We start from the raw sequence: 17,986 nt of genomic DNA, 5'->3' as shown, positions 1-17,986 counted from the left end.
ATAGGGTTTAGGTTTCTGAGTCCATTAGTGGTTTGAAGAATGTACTGTCAGTTTTCATACCTTACAATACTCAATTTTCTTCCAAACAATTTTAGAAGCCTATATCAATCTCCTCATCTTGTAAAAAATGTGAAGCATCTCCCTCTTTTGACAGTGACTGATGGAATGGTTTTCATGGAGTAATTAATTACTTATTCTAAGGTTTTAACTAGTAGTTGGACATGAAAAAAACCCAGAGAAATTGGAACGTAGCTTCTTTGCTCTCTCTTGAGTCTTAATCACCTCTCACCAAACACACACACACACACACATAACAAAGTCATTGTTAAAGTAAAACAGCATGAGCATGACAGGGCTGGGAATAAGGGCTTACTACTGCTTACCTGATAGTTTAATTTTTTTAAAAAAATCAAAGTCTTCATCTGTAATCCATCATTGTGTCAATATCACACAGGCTGAAATAACTGTATACTGAACCAAGCTGCTTAAAAGAACTGAAAAGTGCCAGGAAATTGGAACAGACAGGCTATAGTGGGCACAAACCAAAATTCCTGCTAGATTCACTTCCTGGCAGACATCTTTCTACAGACTAAAACTTTTTCTAAATTTACAAATCTGTTTGTGTGACAAGCAACACCTATAGCTGATGAAAATTAGAACAATAAAGAGATACCATTAAGTACTAAGAATTAATTTAAGAAACTCCAGAAACAGTTCCCACAACCAAATGAGGACACCACATGTCTGTGTATTAGTTTATTTAATTCTTTATCGCCACTAAGAGCAAGTAAATTATGCTGATACAACTGGTAAACATATACATTCGCTAGAGCCCCCCCAAAATCCCACAGAGCTAAGGGAAACATTAAGGGATGTTACAGGATTAATGCTTTCATTCTACAATATGGATATATGGCTTTCATACAAGTTTTAAAAAATTGAAAAGGTAACACACTGCTAGCTTACAAAATCAATATACAAACTGGAAAAAAAAGAGGAAAAGGAACAGGAAAAGAAAGTAACCCATAGGAAGATATCATATAGCACTGGTTTAATAGATATATACAGAATTAGAAATCCACTGAACATGATATTCAGGCTTTGTTATTTTGACTTTCATTTCTCCTTTCAGTTTACCACTCAAACTACAAGAATTAATATGGTTTCTCTCTTATTTTTACCATCTTATTTTACCCATTTTCCTCACTTTTTATTGGCAGAGAAAAAGACTTTTCCTGCCTATGTTTCTATGTTCACACCTTAACTTTGAAACTTTGAACAAAGTCTTTGTGTGTACTTGGTGTGACAGAAGAGAACACCACTGTGATAGTAAGTCCTTTTGGCCATTTCATTGGCATGTGTTTTGCATTTCCCTTGGACACAGCTATCCTTAAACTGAAGTGCTGGCAAGTGGGAAGAAATTTAGCTCTTCATCCTACTCGTGTATCCTCACTTAAATAACAGCACAGGACAAAAAGCTCCTTCATTTCAACCACAGCCTGAAAACGTGGCAGCACCGGTTGTGATTCGCATTCAGAGTTATGCATGCACCTTTCTAGAGTTTTGCTCCCCCATGTATGAATGTGTATATATATAAATACATATATATATATATATGCAGTGTGCACGTGTGTGTATTTAAAGAGCTGCTGTGTCTGATGCTGACAGCTGCATTAGGTGGATTCTAGCTCCAAGCTGCAGCCTGTCTCTGCCTCAGGCCGCCTCAGCAACCACAACACTATCACAGCCATTTCCTTCAGCTGTAAAAGTCCAGATGAACTGAGTAATTGTAATATGGGGAGTGCAATGAATGATCTAATGAGAAAAGTTAAATAATGTCTTGTTGCCAGGTAGATTAGAGTGAGAGAGGTCAATCTGCAAAATTAATTGAATGAAATTTGCTGTAGTTAAGACAGCCCTGCAGAGGCCACCCATTTTCCTAGCTTTCTGTCATTGAATTCAGGATTAAATGTTTTGTACTCCTAACATTTTAACTTTATTTTACATTTTAACTTTCAATGACTTCAGAAATGGGAATACTTGTGAGCCTCTGTTTTTATCTCACCAATAAATCCACTCATTGGACATGTTTTCAGTTTTGGTGTGGGTTTTGCTTGTTATGATGGGGGTTTTTTAAGAAAGGAGTCAAATCTGTAAGTACAGGGTTTTTTCATACACAATTCACTCAAAGCCAAGTGATTTAAAGGCTAGGAGATACTTACAGAGTTCTTTAGCCATCTGGGACTCCAAGCACTCCATATTTAAATGGCAAACTACAGAAAGGGCTAAAGGATTGTACAAGCCCAGCAATGAGATAATAATAGTCAAATATAGTGGAATTCTCATGTTTTCCCAGAATTTTGCTCAGTTCAGAGTGATGAGGCCACAAGACAGACAGCCATTTGTGAAGAGTAGCAGAAAGGGGCCATTAGGAAAAGCATTAGATTTCAGCATTGTTTAGTTCTTGTCCAAAAGTAAAGTTTGATGCTCCTATGAATAAGACTACCTACATCTTCTTCAAATGCAAACACCCAGGGGTAGAAAAGGCTCTCTCCATGCTCTACACCTGCTCAGGCAGGCAAGTCTTTAACTATCCATGAAACTCTGTGCACCATGATAATTTGATGATAAAAGGGGACAGTGGTAAAGGATACAGCTTTTGCCACTATTTATCTAGTTAAGGTGTTTTTCTGTTTTCTGGATTTTTTTTATTTTTTGTTTGTTTGTTGGCAGACACTCCTGCATCAATGTCTCTGATTTCAGAGATGAACATTTGATCATTTCTATTCCCTGGGAAGCTTTGACAAGGTCAAGTTATGATGAAAGTTTTACCAGGAATCCACCCTCCCAGCAAATCCAGGGACTCTTTTTTGCTCATTATCATATTTCCTTGTTCATTGTCATACAGTGATTAACAAGTTGCTACTGTGTCTTTTAATTTCAGAAGTATACAGTTGGAGGAAATTGATGGTATGGGCTTCCCGGGGCTGTTTTTCAACAATCCAGGAAGAAATGGAAATATAGTCTCAAGGATGAGGAAAAATCAGCAAAATCCACAGAACTTTAACTGAGAAGTAGAGTGCCTCAGAAGAATTGACAGAAAACCTACAAATGCTATCAAAATTATGGATAAGAGTGGGAAGGCAGGTATAACCTGTCTCTGCAAAAGAGAGAACTCAATCTCAACTTCAGAGAAGTGCTGTCCTAGAGAATTAAAATGGATTGGATACAAGATACCAACCCCCACTAACATACTGCTTCCCCTCCTCAGTAGGATTTGGGAGACATGGAAGACTGCTGTGTGGTATCAAAATGGTGTACACCTCACCAATATATTGCTTTAGAAAAGTGGTCAGTTTACATAGTTAATGTCACTGCAGTGCTTAGACTGAGGGAAAATCAAGTTGTTGTCCTACCCTCAACACTGACATTAGCCTATATATTATTGTCTCCTTTTGACTGCCTCCACTTGAACATTTGCTTTTGAGGCTGGAGTGGGACCTTACTACTCTGCAACACTTTACATTTTATTTGTTTTCATTAAGGCACAAATCAGGGAAAGCATAAAAACAAATGTGCCAACCAGTAGTTCTGCCCTCTGCACATAAGGAGCATGCAATAGAAATTGGTAAAAAATGCTCCTGACTTCCTATCTGTCTCTTCTTGACCAACCCTACAAAGCTGCCTGTATATATATTTTATAATTGTTATTCTTCCATTTCTTCTACCTTTTCTCCTTTGAAAAACAGTTCAGCCCAGAATGTCATTATGGAATTAGAAGAAGAAAATCAGTAAATTACAGTTTAGTATCTACCTGCATGTACAACAAACATTTTCCCTTCCTGGAGCCTTTCCCAGAAGTTTTGCTGCACTTAACAGACTGTTAAATAGGCCAGGCTGACAAGCAATGACTGTCATTTACTACACGCATTTCTGTCAGAAGACATGTCTAAGTCAGAAAATGTCCCAATCCTCAAATACTTCTTTAAATCAAGATAGAACTGAAAGAAGCATCGCCTCAGCTTAATTAGAGAAAGGGAAGAGATATATACCTAAATATACCCAAATATATTCAGGTTTAAGCTCACTGGAATCCAAAGTCTGGGTGCAGATTCACCCACAGCTGATGTTCAGCAACTCACTCATCTCTTTTCTAGGAGATTTGAGTGCTCAGAAAAAGGCTGTTATTTCATGGATTTTTATCACCTCCCCATACTCCATTACAGCTGTAGCAAATGAAGATGTAAACCACTCCTCGAGAGGGACATTCATGAAAAAAATTTGTTAAACTAGGTAAGCAACACATCTATGCTAAGTCATTTTTCATTGTAATAGGATAGCACCAAGAGGGTAAACACGTTTTTCATCTGAAGTAGCTGCTCCCACAGCACTGTCAGACAAGCTTGCCCTCCCAAAGCAGGGAGGGGAGAAGATTAGAAAGCAAACAAGGAGAAGTTTCAGAATGACTGAAGTAGAAACTGATCAAGATGGGTGGGAAGAGGTTTTGTTCAGAATCTTGCCTTTTGCTTTCTTGATAATGTCTCTAGTGAAACAAGGGCTCCTTTTATTTGTTGGGAGCCTCCTTTTAGACCTGACCTGGCTGACCTATTCAATCTTCCTCCTCTGTGTTCTGCCATAAATTACTTTATCACCTCCTGCATAGCTAGACTTTCCAATGAATGTTTTCTTCTGGATTATTGGAAATTTTCTTTGTTTTAAATTTATACACTATTACTCCAATTGCTGTCAGCAATAAGATGCCAAAATAGATCCGAACATATGTGGCTGAGTCGCACGTAAGAAATGTTCTCCTATTTCACACCCTTTGCTGCATTTTCTTCTGGTATTTTTTCGTTTTGTTTCCTTGTTTTCTGTAAACTCTCTCCATGAAGGCCCTATGCCACCACAGGAACATTACTGGCTTCCTTCAAAAACTATTAGGAATGTTCCTTTGACAAGCCAGATGGGCAATTAAACAAAAAGACCATAAGGTGTCAGAGGAAACACAGGGGGATTTATTGTTTTTATACTCACAGAGGCGGAAATAAGAAGTCACATCTAAGGTTTGCTAAAGGACAATCGAAGTGTTGGTCTCAACATCATTCCCAATTCCTGCCAGCTCCCTATGAAACATGGACTAGATTAACCAGTGTGAGACAATGGTGCAACAGTGTTTGCACTCAAAGCTGAGCCACTTTAAGTGAACTGATGCAGCATTTAGACAGACAAACCTTTGGTGATTGAAAAAAAGTTTCCTTCTCCCTTTGCTTTCAATCAGACCTACCAAACCATTAGTTTAAGTCTGAGGCACAAGCACAGGTAGACCTGATTAGACAATGAAGAAACCAAATAGCACCCAGAACCACCTAAATATGAGCCTTTATGATTTCAGATTTGGTCATTGCACATCCACCATGTGTGGGGGACATTTTTAACTATACCATGGACTCAAGTATGTCTAACAGCACAGTCAAAATAACAAGGACATCAACACAGACTGCAAAACACACCCAAGGAGTCTGGGAAATAATTGTGAGGCTAGTCTACCTTAAGCTATGTGCAGCCTTGGTTAGCAGGCTTCAGGAGTGTTTGTGTTTGGGAACAGAAGGACTTCCCTCACCGTGAGTCCAGATCAGCCATACCCTCCATGGGAGAAAGAAGAGGGCAAGCTCTACAATTGTTACAAGTTGGTTTTTTTTGCATAGAAAAGGGGAGTGATGTTAGTATAGAAAAAAAGACTCTGCTTGTCTACAAGCTAATCCCAAGAGAGAAATGTGATTTACTCAGATGAACACAGCCTGCAGCAGCTTCACTGAAGTCAGTGGGTGCCATGCAGGAGTACAAGGGAGACTATTCCTCTTGACCAGCAGGCAAGCCTGCAGCCTACACAAATAGCAAAGCTTACTTCTTGCTGCTGAATTTTAAGATTTAGAATTCTGAAGCAATGATTTTGAACTTAATTTGGGTATTGAAATCCCTTATATTTCCTCTAAAAATTTTGGTCTGCTTGTTGTCAGCTCGTTAAACAACCCTTTACCTTGAGACAGACCAGACATTTTTTCTACTTTTTCTCTCAGGATTCAGAATCATTTAAATTAAGTAAAATTGAACAAATAGAAAAACAGCTGGTTGTATTTTTTCTTTGTTTTTTCCTCTGTAGACTATATTAAAAAAAAAAAAAAATCACAACTAATTATATGTTGACTGAGCTTTTTCCAAGGTCTTTTAACTTATATAAAAATGGAAGAAAGTAAAAGAAACTGGTTTTATATTTCCCTTCTATTTTACTAAAAGATAAACTAAAAATAATTTCATTCCTATTGGTTTCAGGTCCCACAAATTGTCCCTTTTTTGGTCAAAAAGATGAACTACCCCTGGTGGCTTCCAAACAGATTTCTCCTTCTATTTCCCAACAGTCATACTATTTTTTACCCAGCTATAATTAAGATCAACTGGAATATTGCCACTGATGTGAAAGGGAGATGGGTCAAGCAGAATCACAACAATTTCAACTAGATCTTATATGAAAAGGATTTTCCCCCTTCTGTCAAAATGAACAAATAAAATACAGCATTTTTCATCTTTTATAGGTGAAATGGAGGAAACTACCATCCACCAACATTGATATGCTGAAAAGTGGAAAGTTTTGTCATCGTTCCACTTTAAAAAAAATCATTGCTAGAAGAATCATGAAGAATTAGGACTCTTTTATGTCCAATTGTTGAAAGATTTTAGATTTACTGCCAACATTAAAAATATGGTTAAGGAAAGGAGCATTACTGGTTTTTATCTGTAGATGGTAACATTTTGGAATGAACATTAAGCACACATCCAAGAAAATCCCATACTTGTAAATACTCAACAAAATGCTCCCATCCTTTCCTTAAGCAAACAGTTTCATACAGTTACGCAGATGTAATCAGATATTAAGGAACAGGCCTCAGTTTTTCAGATATAAGGTCCCAATCTTAAGTATAAATGCATCCAGCCAGAGTTCTATGTTCACACGGGGTACCACTGGCTTCAGCAGAGCTCCACACAGGCTCAGGTTCTGCTTGCATGGACTAATTACCAGATTGAGACCTATGGCAAGACTTGAGAAAAAAAAATATTTTAAAATCCTCTACATTGTTCAATATAAAATAGACATAATTTTCTAAATGAGTCTGGAGTCCTTTATTGCAGGCCTCTAAAAATTGTTGTTAGGGTTATACATTAAAAATACTAAAGTAATAAAAAAAAAGGATTTTTTTTTCTGTGTTTGCTTTTTTTCCTTCTATGGTACCATTAAGCTATAAATAATTTTAGGATAAAATGCCTAGGTATAAATGAAACTGTTAACTGATCATGTTTGCTGATGTCCCTTTCTCACGCTGCTCGAGGTGATTCCATTAATCCAGCATCTTCTCTTGTTTCTTGCCTTCCTTTTTCTTCTTCTTGGATTCTGTCAAGATATAACAAAAACGATAAAAAAAAAACAGTGTCTAGCAAGCACTGCAATAAATGTCACTTAACACCTGTGGAAGCTCCCCTTTTTTTTTTTTTTCTCTCCATGCACATAAGTATTGTTTCCTCATTTTGAACAAAGAAGGGGAAAAGAGAAGGAAAAGAAGAAAAATAACAGGAAGGGCCAAGGCAGTAGAGAAGACAGAGAGGAAGTTGCATGTTCCATTCAGAACCCTCCCTATCTGAGGGGCTGACCCTGTTTGGCATGCAAAGCATTGTCTCAGGAACTTGCTTGGAAAATAGGGAAACAGCAGGCATCTCCTGTAGAAACCGGGTCACGGCTCAGTGGAGAGCTGGAAGAAAGCGTTGCACACACTACCCACACATATACCCTTGCCCTGCTTCCTCTCTGTCTCATTGTGAGTCTTTGGCTTTCTCTGAATGTGCCAGCAGCTCCAGAGCATGGGGAGAAAGCTCTCTTGTTTCTCCAGCTCCTCCAGTGCCAGCCCTGCCCCGTTCCCCTGGGACAGACACCTATGTGCTCTCGGGAGGCTCAGCTGGGGTCATGGAGCACGGCCTGTCCAGCCAGCTGACACTGCTGGGATGGGCAAAGCACCTGCTTCTCTACCTCATTTGGGGTAAATAAGGGAATGATGGGAAGGTACAAGTGTTGCACTAGCACCTGCACTAACTTTGACTGTACTCCAGAGCAGTGTGGTGTTCGACAGGTAAAGGAAATTCACAGAGGGACCTTCGAAATTAAGAGGATTAGGTACTCTTGTGTCACATGTCACCTTGTAACAGGGAAAATAACAGCTCTCATGGGGAACATGAGTAAATCCTCATTGATACCAGCACAAAACAGCACAACAGGTACCACAGAGAGATGGAAACAGAGCTTCTGTGAAACACCTTTCCTGGAACCAAAGCAGCAAGCAAGCAGACCCAGGTTTGCCTTAACCCAGGTTTCATTAACCAAACCAAGAAAAACTACCATAGATTCACAGAATACACTGAGTTAGAAGGGATCCAGGAGGATCACTGAATGCAGCTACTGGCCCTGAACAGGACCACCCAAAAAAATCACACCATGTTGCCTGAGAGGGCTGTCCAAGCACTCCTTAACTCTGACATTCTTGTTGCCATGAGCACCACCTCTGGTTACATAACAACTATCACCTTGAATGAGAAAACAAGCACTTAAAGTGGGACTGTTATCTGTGAATATGGTTCTTTTCCCTCTGACTCATTTACACAGTCAGGCACAGAATCACCAGTTGTGGTAAAAACTGCTTATTTCTACTGAAGCTAAGGCAACTACACCAACATCTTTCATGTATGGATAGGGCCAGGTACCTCCAGATAAAGGCAAATTTAGGCTACCACAATTCTCTGATGATTGTTTTTCCTCTTTCCTAGCATTTCAAACCAACATTTTTTCTTCACCTGTTATAACAAGATGAAAATTATTTCAAATAATCCTTTAGTCAAAGCAAAAAAACCCAAAACAACTCAACTTGTTTAGTCATATAATCTCCTCTAAAATCTCCTTCCCTTAAAAACTTTGCTTAACTCTCAAAGGGATAATAATTTAAAAGAAGTAATAATTTGTTTTCATTTGAAAAATAAGTTTCCCCCCTGCCTTTGCAAGTGTGTGTGTGCTTGCAAGTGCATCTGAATGTCTGTAGTCTGGAGCTGTTCACAAAATCTGACATTTCAAAAAAGCAGTATTTCATTGAGTTAGTACCTAATTTGCTTTCAGCTACAGCTTTTCCCCCCCAGCAAACTTCCTGTATCCACCCTCAACCTCTTTTACCCACATCCTCCACCTCCTCTAATTTTGCCTCTCTATAAGAATGACCCTCCTGGATTCTATATTGATTGCACTCTCCCTCACACTTTGAAAGAAACAGGGTCATTTTATCAATCAGACCAGCACTGGAACCTGTGAAATTTATTTAGACCCAGCACAAGAAGCAGGGCACAATGCAGACTTCAAACAGATTCAATAAGAGTGAAAAAGACATATAAATGCAGGGAAACTGCTACCAGGACTCTGCTGGAGAGTTTGTGCAGCTCATGGTAGGAATGAGGTCAGCACCAGGAGAAGACTTTGGGCTGGAGTCCTGTGAGTGCACCAGGTTCCCATCCTCACTTGACCTGAAGTACCATACAGCCCACTGGTTATCCATTTGCACTAAATGCCCGTGGGTTTGCATCTCTTCCTTGCTCAAGTCCTCCTCCACTTTGTCTCCCTCGTGGTGATTTGCACGCCATCCAAACTGCCAAACCCATCTACCTACAAAGACAAGTGACTCTGTTTTGGGCCTCAGCAGAGTAAAGCTGTCATGTGCCAGATGGAATTCCTCCCTCATTAAAAGTACTCACACCATCACAGCTTCATCTTTCAGACAGGTAATCTGGATTGATGCAGAGCACATTTGCTCCATGAAATGGAAAGCATACACACAATTGTGGGAGTATTATAAAAAGAAAAAGAAAAGAAAAAAGGAAACTGCCCAAATATCTCCCAGCCCTTAGGCTCTTTTAAAATTCCCACCACAGACAGCAATACCCATGTGCTGACCCATGAAAATGTTGATGTTCATATGCTCATGGACAAGTCTGCTCACAGCTACACTATTGTTACCCTGAAAATTAAAGCCTTCTGATAATGTTTTCATAGTTCCAGTTACTTTCCCATGAAAGTTCTGTAAACATAAGTTATTTATCACATTCCTTCTAAGAAACGTCTTTTGATGGATGCTTCGCGTGACCAGTGTGCTCAGCAAGGTGGCAACTTAATTATTAATCCCTGGTCATTGTCAAGAATCTATAAATACTGGAGTCAGAGAATAATGGTACCTTCTTCTGTTTTGATACTGAGAGGCGTTCGTGTGAAACATTTCGTGTCCTCTAGCGACACACTCTACCTGTTTTGATTATGATCAGGCTATGGTATATCCATGGCTAACAATGTATAAAGTTGCTTTAAGACGTACTTCGCTCATGTTTTTTCATTTCTCAACATACTCTTTGCATTTGTGTCATTCAGGCTATTATTTTCCTCACTTCTGTTCACCCTAGGCTACGATTTCCACTTTTAGGACATGCTGCTGGGTCACAGCCACGCTGGGAACCACATCACCCTGATCACCCTGCCAGTGCTACCCTCCCCAGGGTAACCAGGCATGACTGAAAGGATCACCATGCTCAAAGGGCTGACAAATTGAGAGTATAATGCCAGTTATCTGCCAGCTTATCAGTCCCATACTCCAGCATCAGCTGCAGCCATTTGCCACTTAAGTTAGGGAAAGATCCCCTAAGTAGACTGAGTCCAACAGTCCCATTCAGTTTCCTATTCCCTCTGTGAAAATGATCAAAATTCAATTCAGGTTAGCACAGATTGGATGTTAACACCTTTGGTTCAGCCATTTCCTACCAGGCATCTTAATGTGGTCTCATCAGAAATTATAGTCACCCACTAAGCAGAGCCCACTGAGACAGCCTTTATGATGGGGAAGCCACTAAGCTGCTTCCACATCTCACCAGCACTGCAAAGCAGCATGACCCCAGCAGCACTCACCACTGAGCCAGAGGGAAGCAGGAAAAGCTGCCCAGTGAGCAAGGACTACCCTGAGCAAAACCCTGCCATTTGGAGGAGCTTTGAGCCTACAGCAGCCTCCTCCACCTCACCCACCCTGCCGAGAGCAGCATTCCCACCGGCAGAGGCACAGATCTGTGCACCAGCTGTCCTTTGCCTTCAGGGAATGTGTGTGCTGCAGACAAGTGCTACCAAAAATACAGAGAGACACTATGGTAAAACCACTTAACTCAAAGTGAAACTCAGCTGTGAAACTCACACCAGCCCACACAGAATTTGAATCTGAATCTACTCACTGCCCTTTTAGCTTTCAAGTTAGGTGGCCCATTTGTGCCAGACACCAGTTGGAGGTATGTTTCTGAGCTATCCACAGTAGAATTCAGGGTCTAGAGAGGCAAGACCAAAGCAAAAAGCAGGATGAAAATCCTGGATTTCAGAAGAGCAGCCTTTGGTCAGTTCAGGGACCCTCAGCCAGGCTAAGTATCCTGGACCAGGGTGCACACAAGGAGCAAATTCCAAATGCCTGGTAGTGCCTGCAGTGTGCAACACGCAGGCATCACACAGCCACTCTGCTCCCTCAGAGCCAACACACTTCCAGCAAGATAAAAAACAAACAGCCCTGCAGGAGCAAACTGTGTCAATGCACAGGCACTGGATTATCTCATCCTTCATCACCAGAATAACCCTACAAATTGTCGCAAGACTTAGAATTACCCACAGGATTAAAAACTGGTCATGGATTAGCACTGGACTCACTTTCTGTGGGCTAAGATGACCAGTAACAAAAATTCCAGTCAGGGTCTTAGTGAGTAAACAAGTTAATTTGATTAGCAGAACTTTCTCTATGCAATTTGGAATTGCAGCAGTCCTCTTTAAACAGTCATCTTTATTCCAGAACCTCATTCTTACTATGCAAGCAGCAAATGAAAGTAATTCAGTTGAACAGGAGCCACACACCATTTGAAGCCACTCTTAATGTATAAGGCACAAAAGGGAGGTAATTACATTTTAATGGAAGTCAAGCTTTGTAAGCCAAGATTTGCAGGTCTTTATTTTCATTTGTTGAAAAGAAGGCAACAATTCACTCCTGGCACTGCTGAACTCTTGTGTATAAAAGTCAAGCAGTGTCCCCAAAAGCAGTATAAATTATTCAAAATAGCCAAAGCTGTACTGATGGAAGGTCAGAGTAAAAAACTTCCAGATCAGATGCTCAGGATACAATTTTCCCAGGGCCTAGCACTCATGCAGTCTTAGTAAGCTCAGAAGAAGGCATGTTTTAGAAAGGTCTCTCCATGTCTCAACTGGAGCAAATTTTCCAAGGCACCAGGTTGCTACAGTGGTAAAGGGCAATGATGCCTTGGGGTGCAGGGAGCTTCTGAATTTTGGGGATGAAATGTCAGTCCCTGGGGAATGGAGAAGTCTTAACGTTGGTATAATCAATGATTTTATACCTTGGTAAAAAAAATCTCAACTTAAAGAGATTCACACTCCTGTCTAGGAACAGAAACTGTATCTTGTGATTTTCATGACTTCAAAAACTAATACCTGGATTTCTGAAAACCCTTTAAACATAGTATTTCTTTTTCTTGTAGAGAAAGAAAACTTCATGGCTATCTAAATCCTTTTCTTCCTTTTTCCTGTACTACATACAGCATTTATGTATCCCAAAAGGTTTAAGAAGGAAAAGCTATATTATGTTAGCAACTTTGCTCCCTAATGAATTCTTCTGAAAAGCTTCTTTGAGAAGCACAGTTCTTCTGGATTGGGGGGAAAAAAACAATAATCCACCAGCTGAACAGCAGCAGAAGGCACCTCTCCAATTAATCAATGACCCTGATGTAACTTTTACTTCATTAATAGATCACAATTGATGTAGCCTTGCCAGCTTTCTCTAGCTATCTGTGCTCCTCAATTTCCTAACACTTGTGCTCACTCCTCTCCAGAAGGTTTTGTCCTGCTTCTCATTTTGCTGAAGTTTTTTTTTTTGGATAGATTTTGATTTGTTCCCAGTTGAACACAAGACTGACTTGATTTAGACCTAAAGGCTGCAGCTGCCCCATTTAAGTCAGAAAGTCATGCTGCAAAGTGTGTTAGGAATGGGGAAGAGCCAGATTTATGCTTTTAACAACCACTGACATAATCTGACAAAGGAATAGAACCAAGTCACCACACACAGAAAATGCGTCAATTTTTCTTTCTCATCGGAATTGCAAGAAGAAATAAATGTAAGGAAAAAATAATCCAATTTGTTCTAAAATAAGCCACAAAACTCTGAAATGATCTTAGACAATCAGAAGCCATTTCCTGAATCTGACATACTGATGTAAGACCTTTAAACCTTTTCCTTTAACATCCCAACTTAAACTAGTAAGGAATTACAGGGAGCTTTTATTTAAGAGATAATTTGCTGAAACCAAGGATTTTCATCAGAAAGGTTTCTCTTTGATGATTTTCTCCCTTCAAATATTTGGGAGAAAAAGTTTCAAAACTGCCTATGCACAGGCACTCAAAAGACCACAAAGACACACGCAATTTCTGATTTTGCTAGATGGCCTAATAGCCAGAAGGCAAAGAACATGAAATTTTCATCTCATTTTCTTTACATCTGTCTTAGCCCTTAAGATGTTAGATCTTAACAGTGAGTATTCAGAAGACTGCAATGGACAAACTTTTCAAGCCAAGGCTGTTTTGCATCTGGAGTCTGCTAAAGGAATCTTGCTAACACTTTTAGAAGCTGTTCAATGTTCTTCCAGTTGGCTTCTCATTGACCTCAGGCACATTTGCACTGCTGCTTCTGGAGGGTAGGGACTTTCTCACTGTTCTTCATCATGTTCTGTGCTCAGCACATGAGGGACACAGTCCCAGCTGGCTCTTCAGCCCCCTCTCTGTCTATGCTGTACACAAGGTCCCTCTCAATGCCAGCAAGACAGGTGCAGGCACAGACTGATACATTCAGGGTTTACACTTGCTGCATACACACCTCTGCTGGAGACAAAGCTTTAATAATCCATTGGGACTTTAGTATAATGCCTATACAGCAAAAAGTTCATACATGTCAAAGTGAGATCTGTGTTATATGTAAGTATATAAATATATATATATAATATAAATGTTATTTATTGTGGTATAACGTGAATAGAGAACCTATTTTATTCAGTTAGCCGTTGAAAACCAGGCACATGCTCTTCTCAGCCATGCTTTCTGCATCTGGCCCAGATGAGCCCTACCCTCGGGGTACAGGATACGAGGGTTGGCTTTGATCAGTGCTCCCCACTCTGCAGAGACGCCTGCAAAAGTTTTGGAGTAAGCACAGATAGAAGGGAAGATAGAGAGATGGCAATGTGGAAGATGAGATGGAGGGATAAAGAAGAAAAAAAAATATAAGAAAGCCTGAAAGGAAAGGAAGTGAAATAGCAAAAGGAGAGAAGAGAAGAAACAGGGCTTTCTTCTCTGTGTCACTGCTGAGAACAGTAATGAGGATAAACATTTGCTGGTGGCACACCTTTTATCATAGCAAATCTCATAGCTTAAGGCATTTTCATGGCTCAAGGGCACTAATGATGCCAAGGAGGCTGGGCTAAAGTCTTAGGAGCCAGGAAAGTGAGGCAATGAGCACATAACAGAATTGACACACACAGATTTAAACTTTCGCCCACAAATGTCTAAATTAAACCCTAAAAGAAGCTCCTGCAGGTACAACAGTGTTAAATGAGAATTTGTCAATACAAACCAGAGGGTCAGAAAAACACAGATGTTTAGGTTTCCATGAAACATCCCAGTGTTTTTCTTTCCAAAAACACCTACAAAAGCTGCAGAACAACTGAAAATTGAAAAATATTTAGTTAAAAAAAAAAAAATATTCTCTCCCTTTCCTACATGCATTTCCTTCACCCTGGAATTAGGGTTGTGTCAATCAGATTGATATTATGCTATGATCTGACAGGGCATTCAAATTATTTATCCAAACAGTAAAATTTTTCAAAGGCACAAAAGTCTCAAGGGAAACTACAGCACAAAGCCTCCAAGAAACATAAGGAAATGGAAGCAGAGAAGCAACCATTAAAAGACATCAAACTTTATTAGTTATGGGCTGCACTGGCAGCTTACAATCACTTGAGGCTGGTCCACACTACAAGCAGCATTGTGTTTTGTTTTTCTTATATAGCTTATTCTGATTCCCACTGAAACTGAGAAACTTCATATTTCCTCCTGTCATGGCAGCAAGGAGCCAAATGACAGAGCCATGTCTCAGAGCCTAAAGCTTCCAGTGAGTTTTACTTCACCTTGAAACACAAGCCTTGTCCTCAGACCAGCACTGGGCAACACAACCAAGCATTTAGTGCCCAGTCTCGCCCCTCTGGACCACTGTTTCTTCTTTGGGTTTTCACATTTCCCAGCACCATAAGGCATAAATTATTCATGGCAAAACTGCTTCTCACAAAGTTTATGCAGTGCTTAGTACAATGGCACCCTTTTTCAGCTGGGGCCTCTGGGCACTCATGCAATACAAATAATCATGATGATAGCAACAATAATAACAGCTAGCTATGCTGTTCCCACCGGGCACACACTTCCAGTGTCCTGTCCCACAGAGCTCAGATCACTGTATTTCACTACAGGCTCACAGTCAGTGCCAGGGGCCATTCTTCAATAAATCTGCCTCACCCTTTAGAAAAAGAGAAAGACCTCCCAATTTTGCCTTTCACGTTTTTCTTTAACTATCACAGCTGTTTCCTAATATGAGAAAATCCCTCATTTTTATAACTAATTAGTTTGAGCAGATTCTATTATTCTGCCTCCTGTAATACTAATTATTACACTAGCTGCATGCCTGCATGACTAATGAGTTACATTAAAGCTGGGGAATTCTAAAACCTACAGAGGGAGATACAGATGACTGCAAAGACAAAACAGGAGACACCAGCATCTTTCAAACAAAAGAAAATTGCAGCCCTAACAAGTCACTTCCTCTCATTCTGTGTCTCCTCCAGCTGCTTTGTGCTGTTGCACAAAGGCAAAGTCGAGGGAGGGCACACCAGAAAAAGCAACTTGTCCGACACACCAAGTGAAGTGGTCCAGTTGAATCAGTGCAGCACCCAGTTTATCAGAGGAACAAACAGCTCAGGAGAGCAGGTCACCCACACACCACTGTCAGCTCCTTGCAACAGCCAGCAGTCAAGCCACCCTGCCAAAGCTGGTCAGTCTGTTCTGGCAGATCTGCAAGATCTTCTCCCTACAGGTAGGAATCTGCCAGTGGAGTGCTTAAAAACCACTGGTTGTTTTCTGCTCCTGCCACCAAAGCAAAGACAGGGATACACCTGCTCATTAACACAAGTCCATCTCTATGATTTGACAAGAAGCTTCCTAAGAAGACCAAAGATAAAATGGTGTTTAACACTGATGGGAGTTCACTGAGATTACCAACTAAAACCAAAGACCCTGATTAAAAACTGCAGTTCAGACACTCACCTTGAAGTCAATTGTCACATCCTGATAATTTTATTTGCATGATAAAAGGGAGCAGCAGCTACCAGCTACATGCCTGGACCTGCCACTAATACTTTGTCAATCTGGGAAATCCTTCAGCTTTTCTGACTTTCAGTTACTACTTTTCTTTTAATTAGACTTCCTGAGCACCAAGGTGTGATTAGCAGGATTAGCTAACTGCTGCCTGTAAAGATATATAGATAAAAGGAACAGGGTAGTGCAGGTTAGTTATAGGTCACTCAGCTCTGAGGTAAAACTCTTCAAAATATATGAAATTATTAATGATGCAGAATGCAGTCCTTTCCTCCATGCAGTAGCATGCACACCGTGCCAAACACAGGGAACTGTACTGACACCTTGCTATGCCCTCAAATGCTAAACCTGATCTGAATTACACAGAAGAGATTACAACCATTAACAACTCAGCCTTCATGTGGGAAATCTTTCCAAACACTGCATGTTGGAGGATGTGATCTTTGGTTTGCACCCCAATTACAAAATACAACAGTGGTGTGAGCAGTGTTAATGTTTGCCAACATTAGCACATATTTTTCCTGTGTGGAAAGGACTGAGCTGAGCCATGACAAAGTAACTCATGGATGTGATATACTGTAAATTGATAGAGTTGGGAAGGGTGATTTATTAAAAAGAACTAAATACAGGCAGGTGAAAAAGTTATCAGAAAGAAGCATAAATCAAAAAAATGAAGGGTACATTGCAGAAAGGGCTGGCAAACTGCTTATTCTATTTAATTTAATCTTAATCAGAAGAATAGATATCTGAAAGTACAACAGTTATGGAGGGAGAGAGAGAGGAAGAATGAGAGTGACGGAAAGAGCGCAAGAAGAAATAAAACCCGTGCGGCAACCCAGCTCAACAAAAATAAATTCCTCTTCTCTTAGCAGTTAAAGAACAATGTTTCCTGAATCCTGACAATACTCCAATTCTTCTGCTTTCTGGCTGGCTGGAACCTGAACAAGCATCAATCAAGTTTGGGTGGGTGTGGAGTAGGCCAGATGGAGGATGTCAGAAGCATTTTGTGCTCCTCAGCACAGGCTGGCCATTAGAGCAGCCACTCGCCACAAGTGCCCGGCTCTGTCACATCTGTCAGGACAGTTTAGGGAGAGCTTCAACATCACCAGCCTTGCAGACACTGATTAGAATATGCAGCTGTGTGTGCTAGAGAAGAGGTGCCTGTCTCCACTGGGATTTTGTGATAAAAATTATTCTTTCATCCTTGCCAGACTTCATGACAGGCTTTCTCACAACCTCATTTGTGGACTAAATACACAACAAACACTGTTACATTGCTGACAATCTGTCTGTCCAAATGCACAGTATTCCAGAAGGAAAGGTGGTTTTCATCCTACACTTTAACCCAGCAGCCCAGGACCAAGCTACTGTCTTCCAGTCTGAGAACATGTGAGCAAAGCTATGGAGAAATGAACT

At 40.3% G+C, this 17,986-nt stretch overlaps 1 protein-coding gene across 1 annotated transcript in view; it reads right to left on the bottom strand.

The window, feature by feature from the left end:
* Positions 1–743: 743 nt before the first annotated feature.
* Positions 744–17,986, bottom strand: part of LOC131592203 (pleiotrophin-like) — a 75,818-nt gene continuing 58,575 nt past the window's right edge. Inside the window, exon 5 of the mRNA XM_058863563.1 lies at positions 744–7,444. Coding sequence (XP_058719546.1) covers positions 7,392–7,444 — 53 coding nt within the window. The 3' untranslated portion in view covers positions 744–7,391. The remainder of the gene's footprint in view (positions 7,445–17,986) is intronic.

Source organism: Poecile atricapillus, chromosome W (assembly GCF_030490865.1).
Source record: "Poecile atricapillus isolate bPoeAtr1 chromosome W, bPoeAtr1.hap1, whole genome shotgun sequence".
Classification (NCBI taxonomy): Eukaryota; Metazoa; Chordata; class Aves; order Passeriformes; family Paridae; genus Poecile; species Poecile atricapillus.
This window is presented reverse-complemented; position numbering and strand designations above follow the sequence as displayed.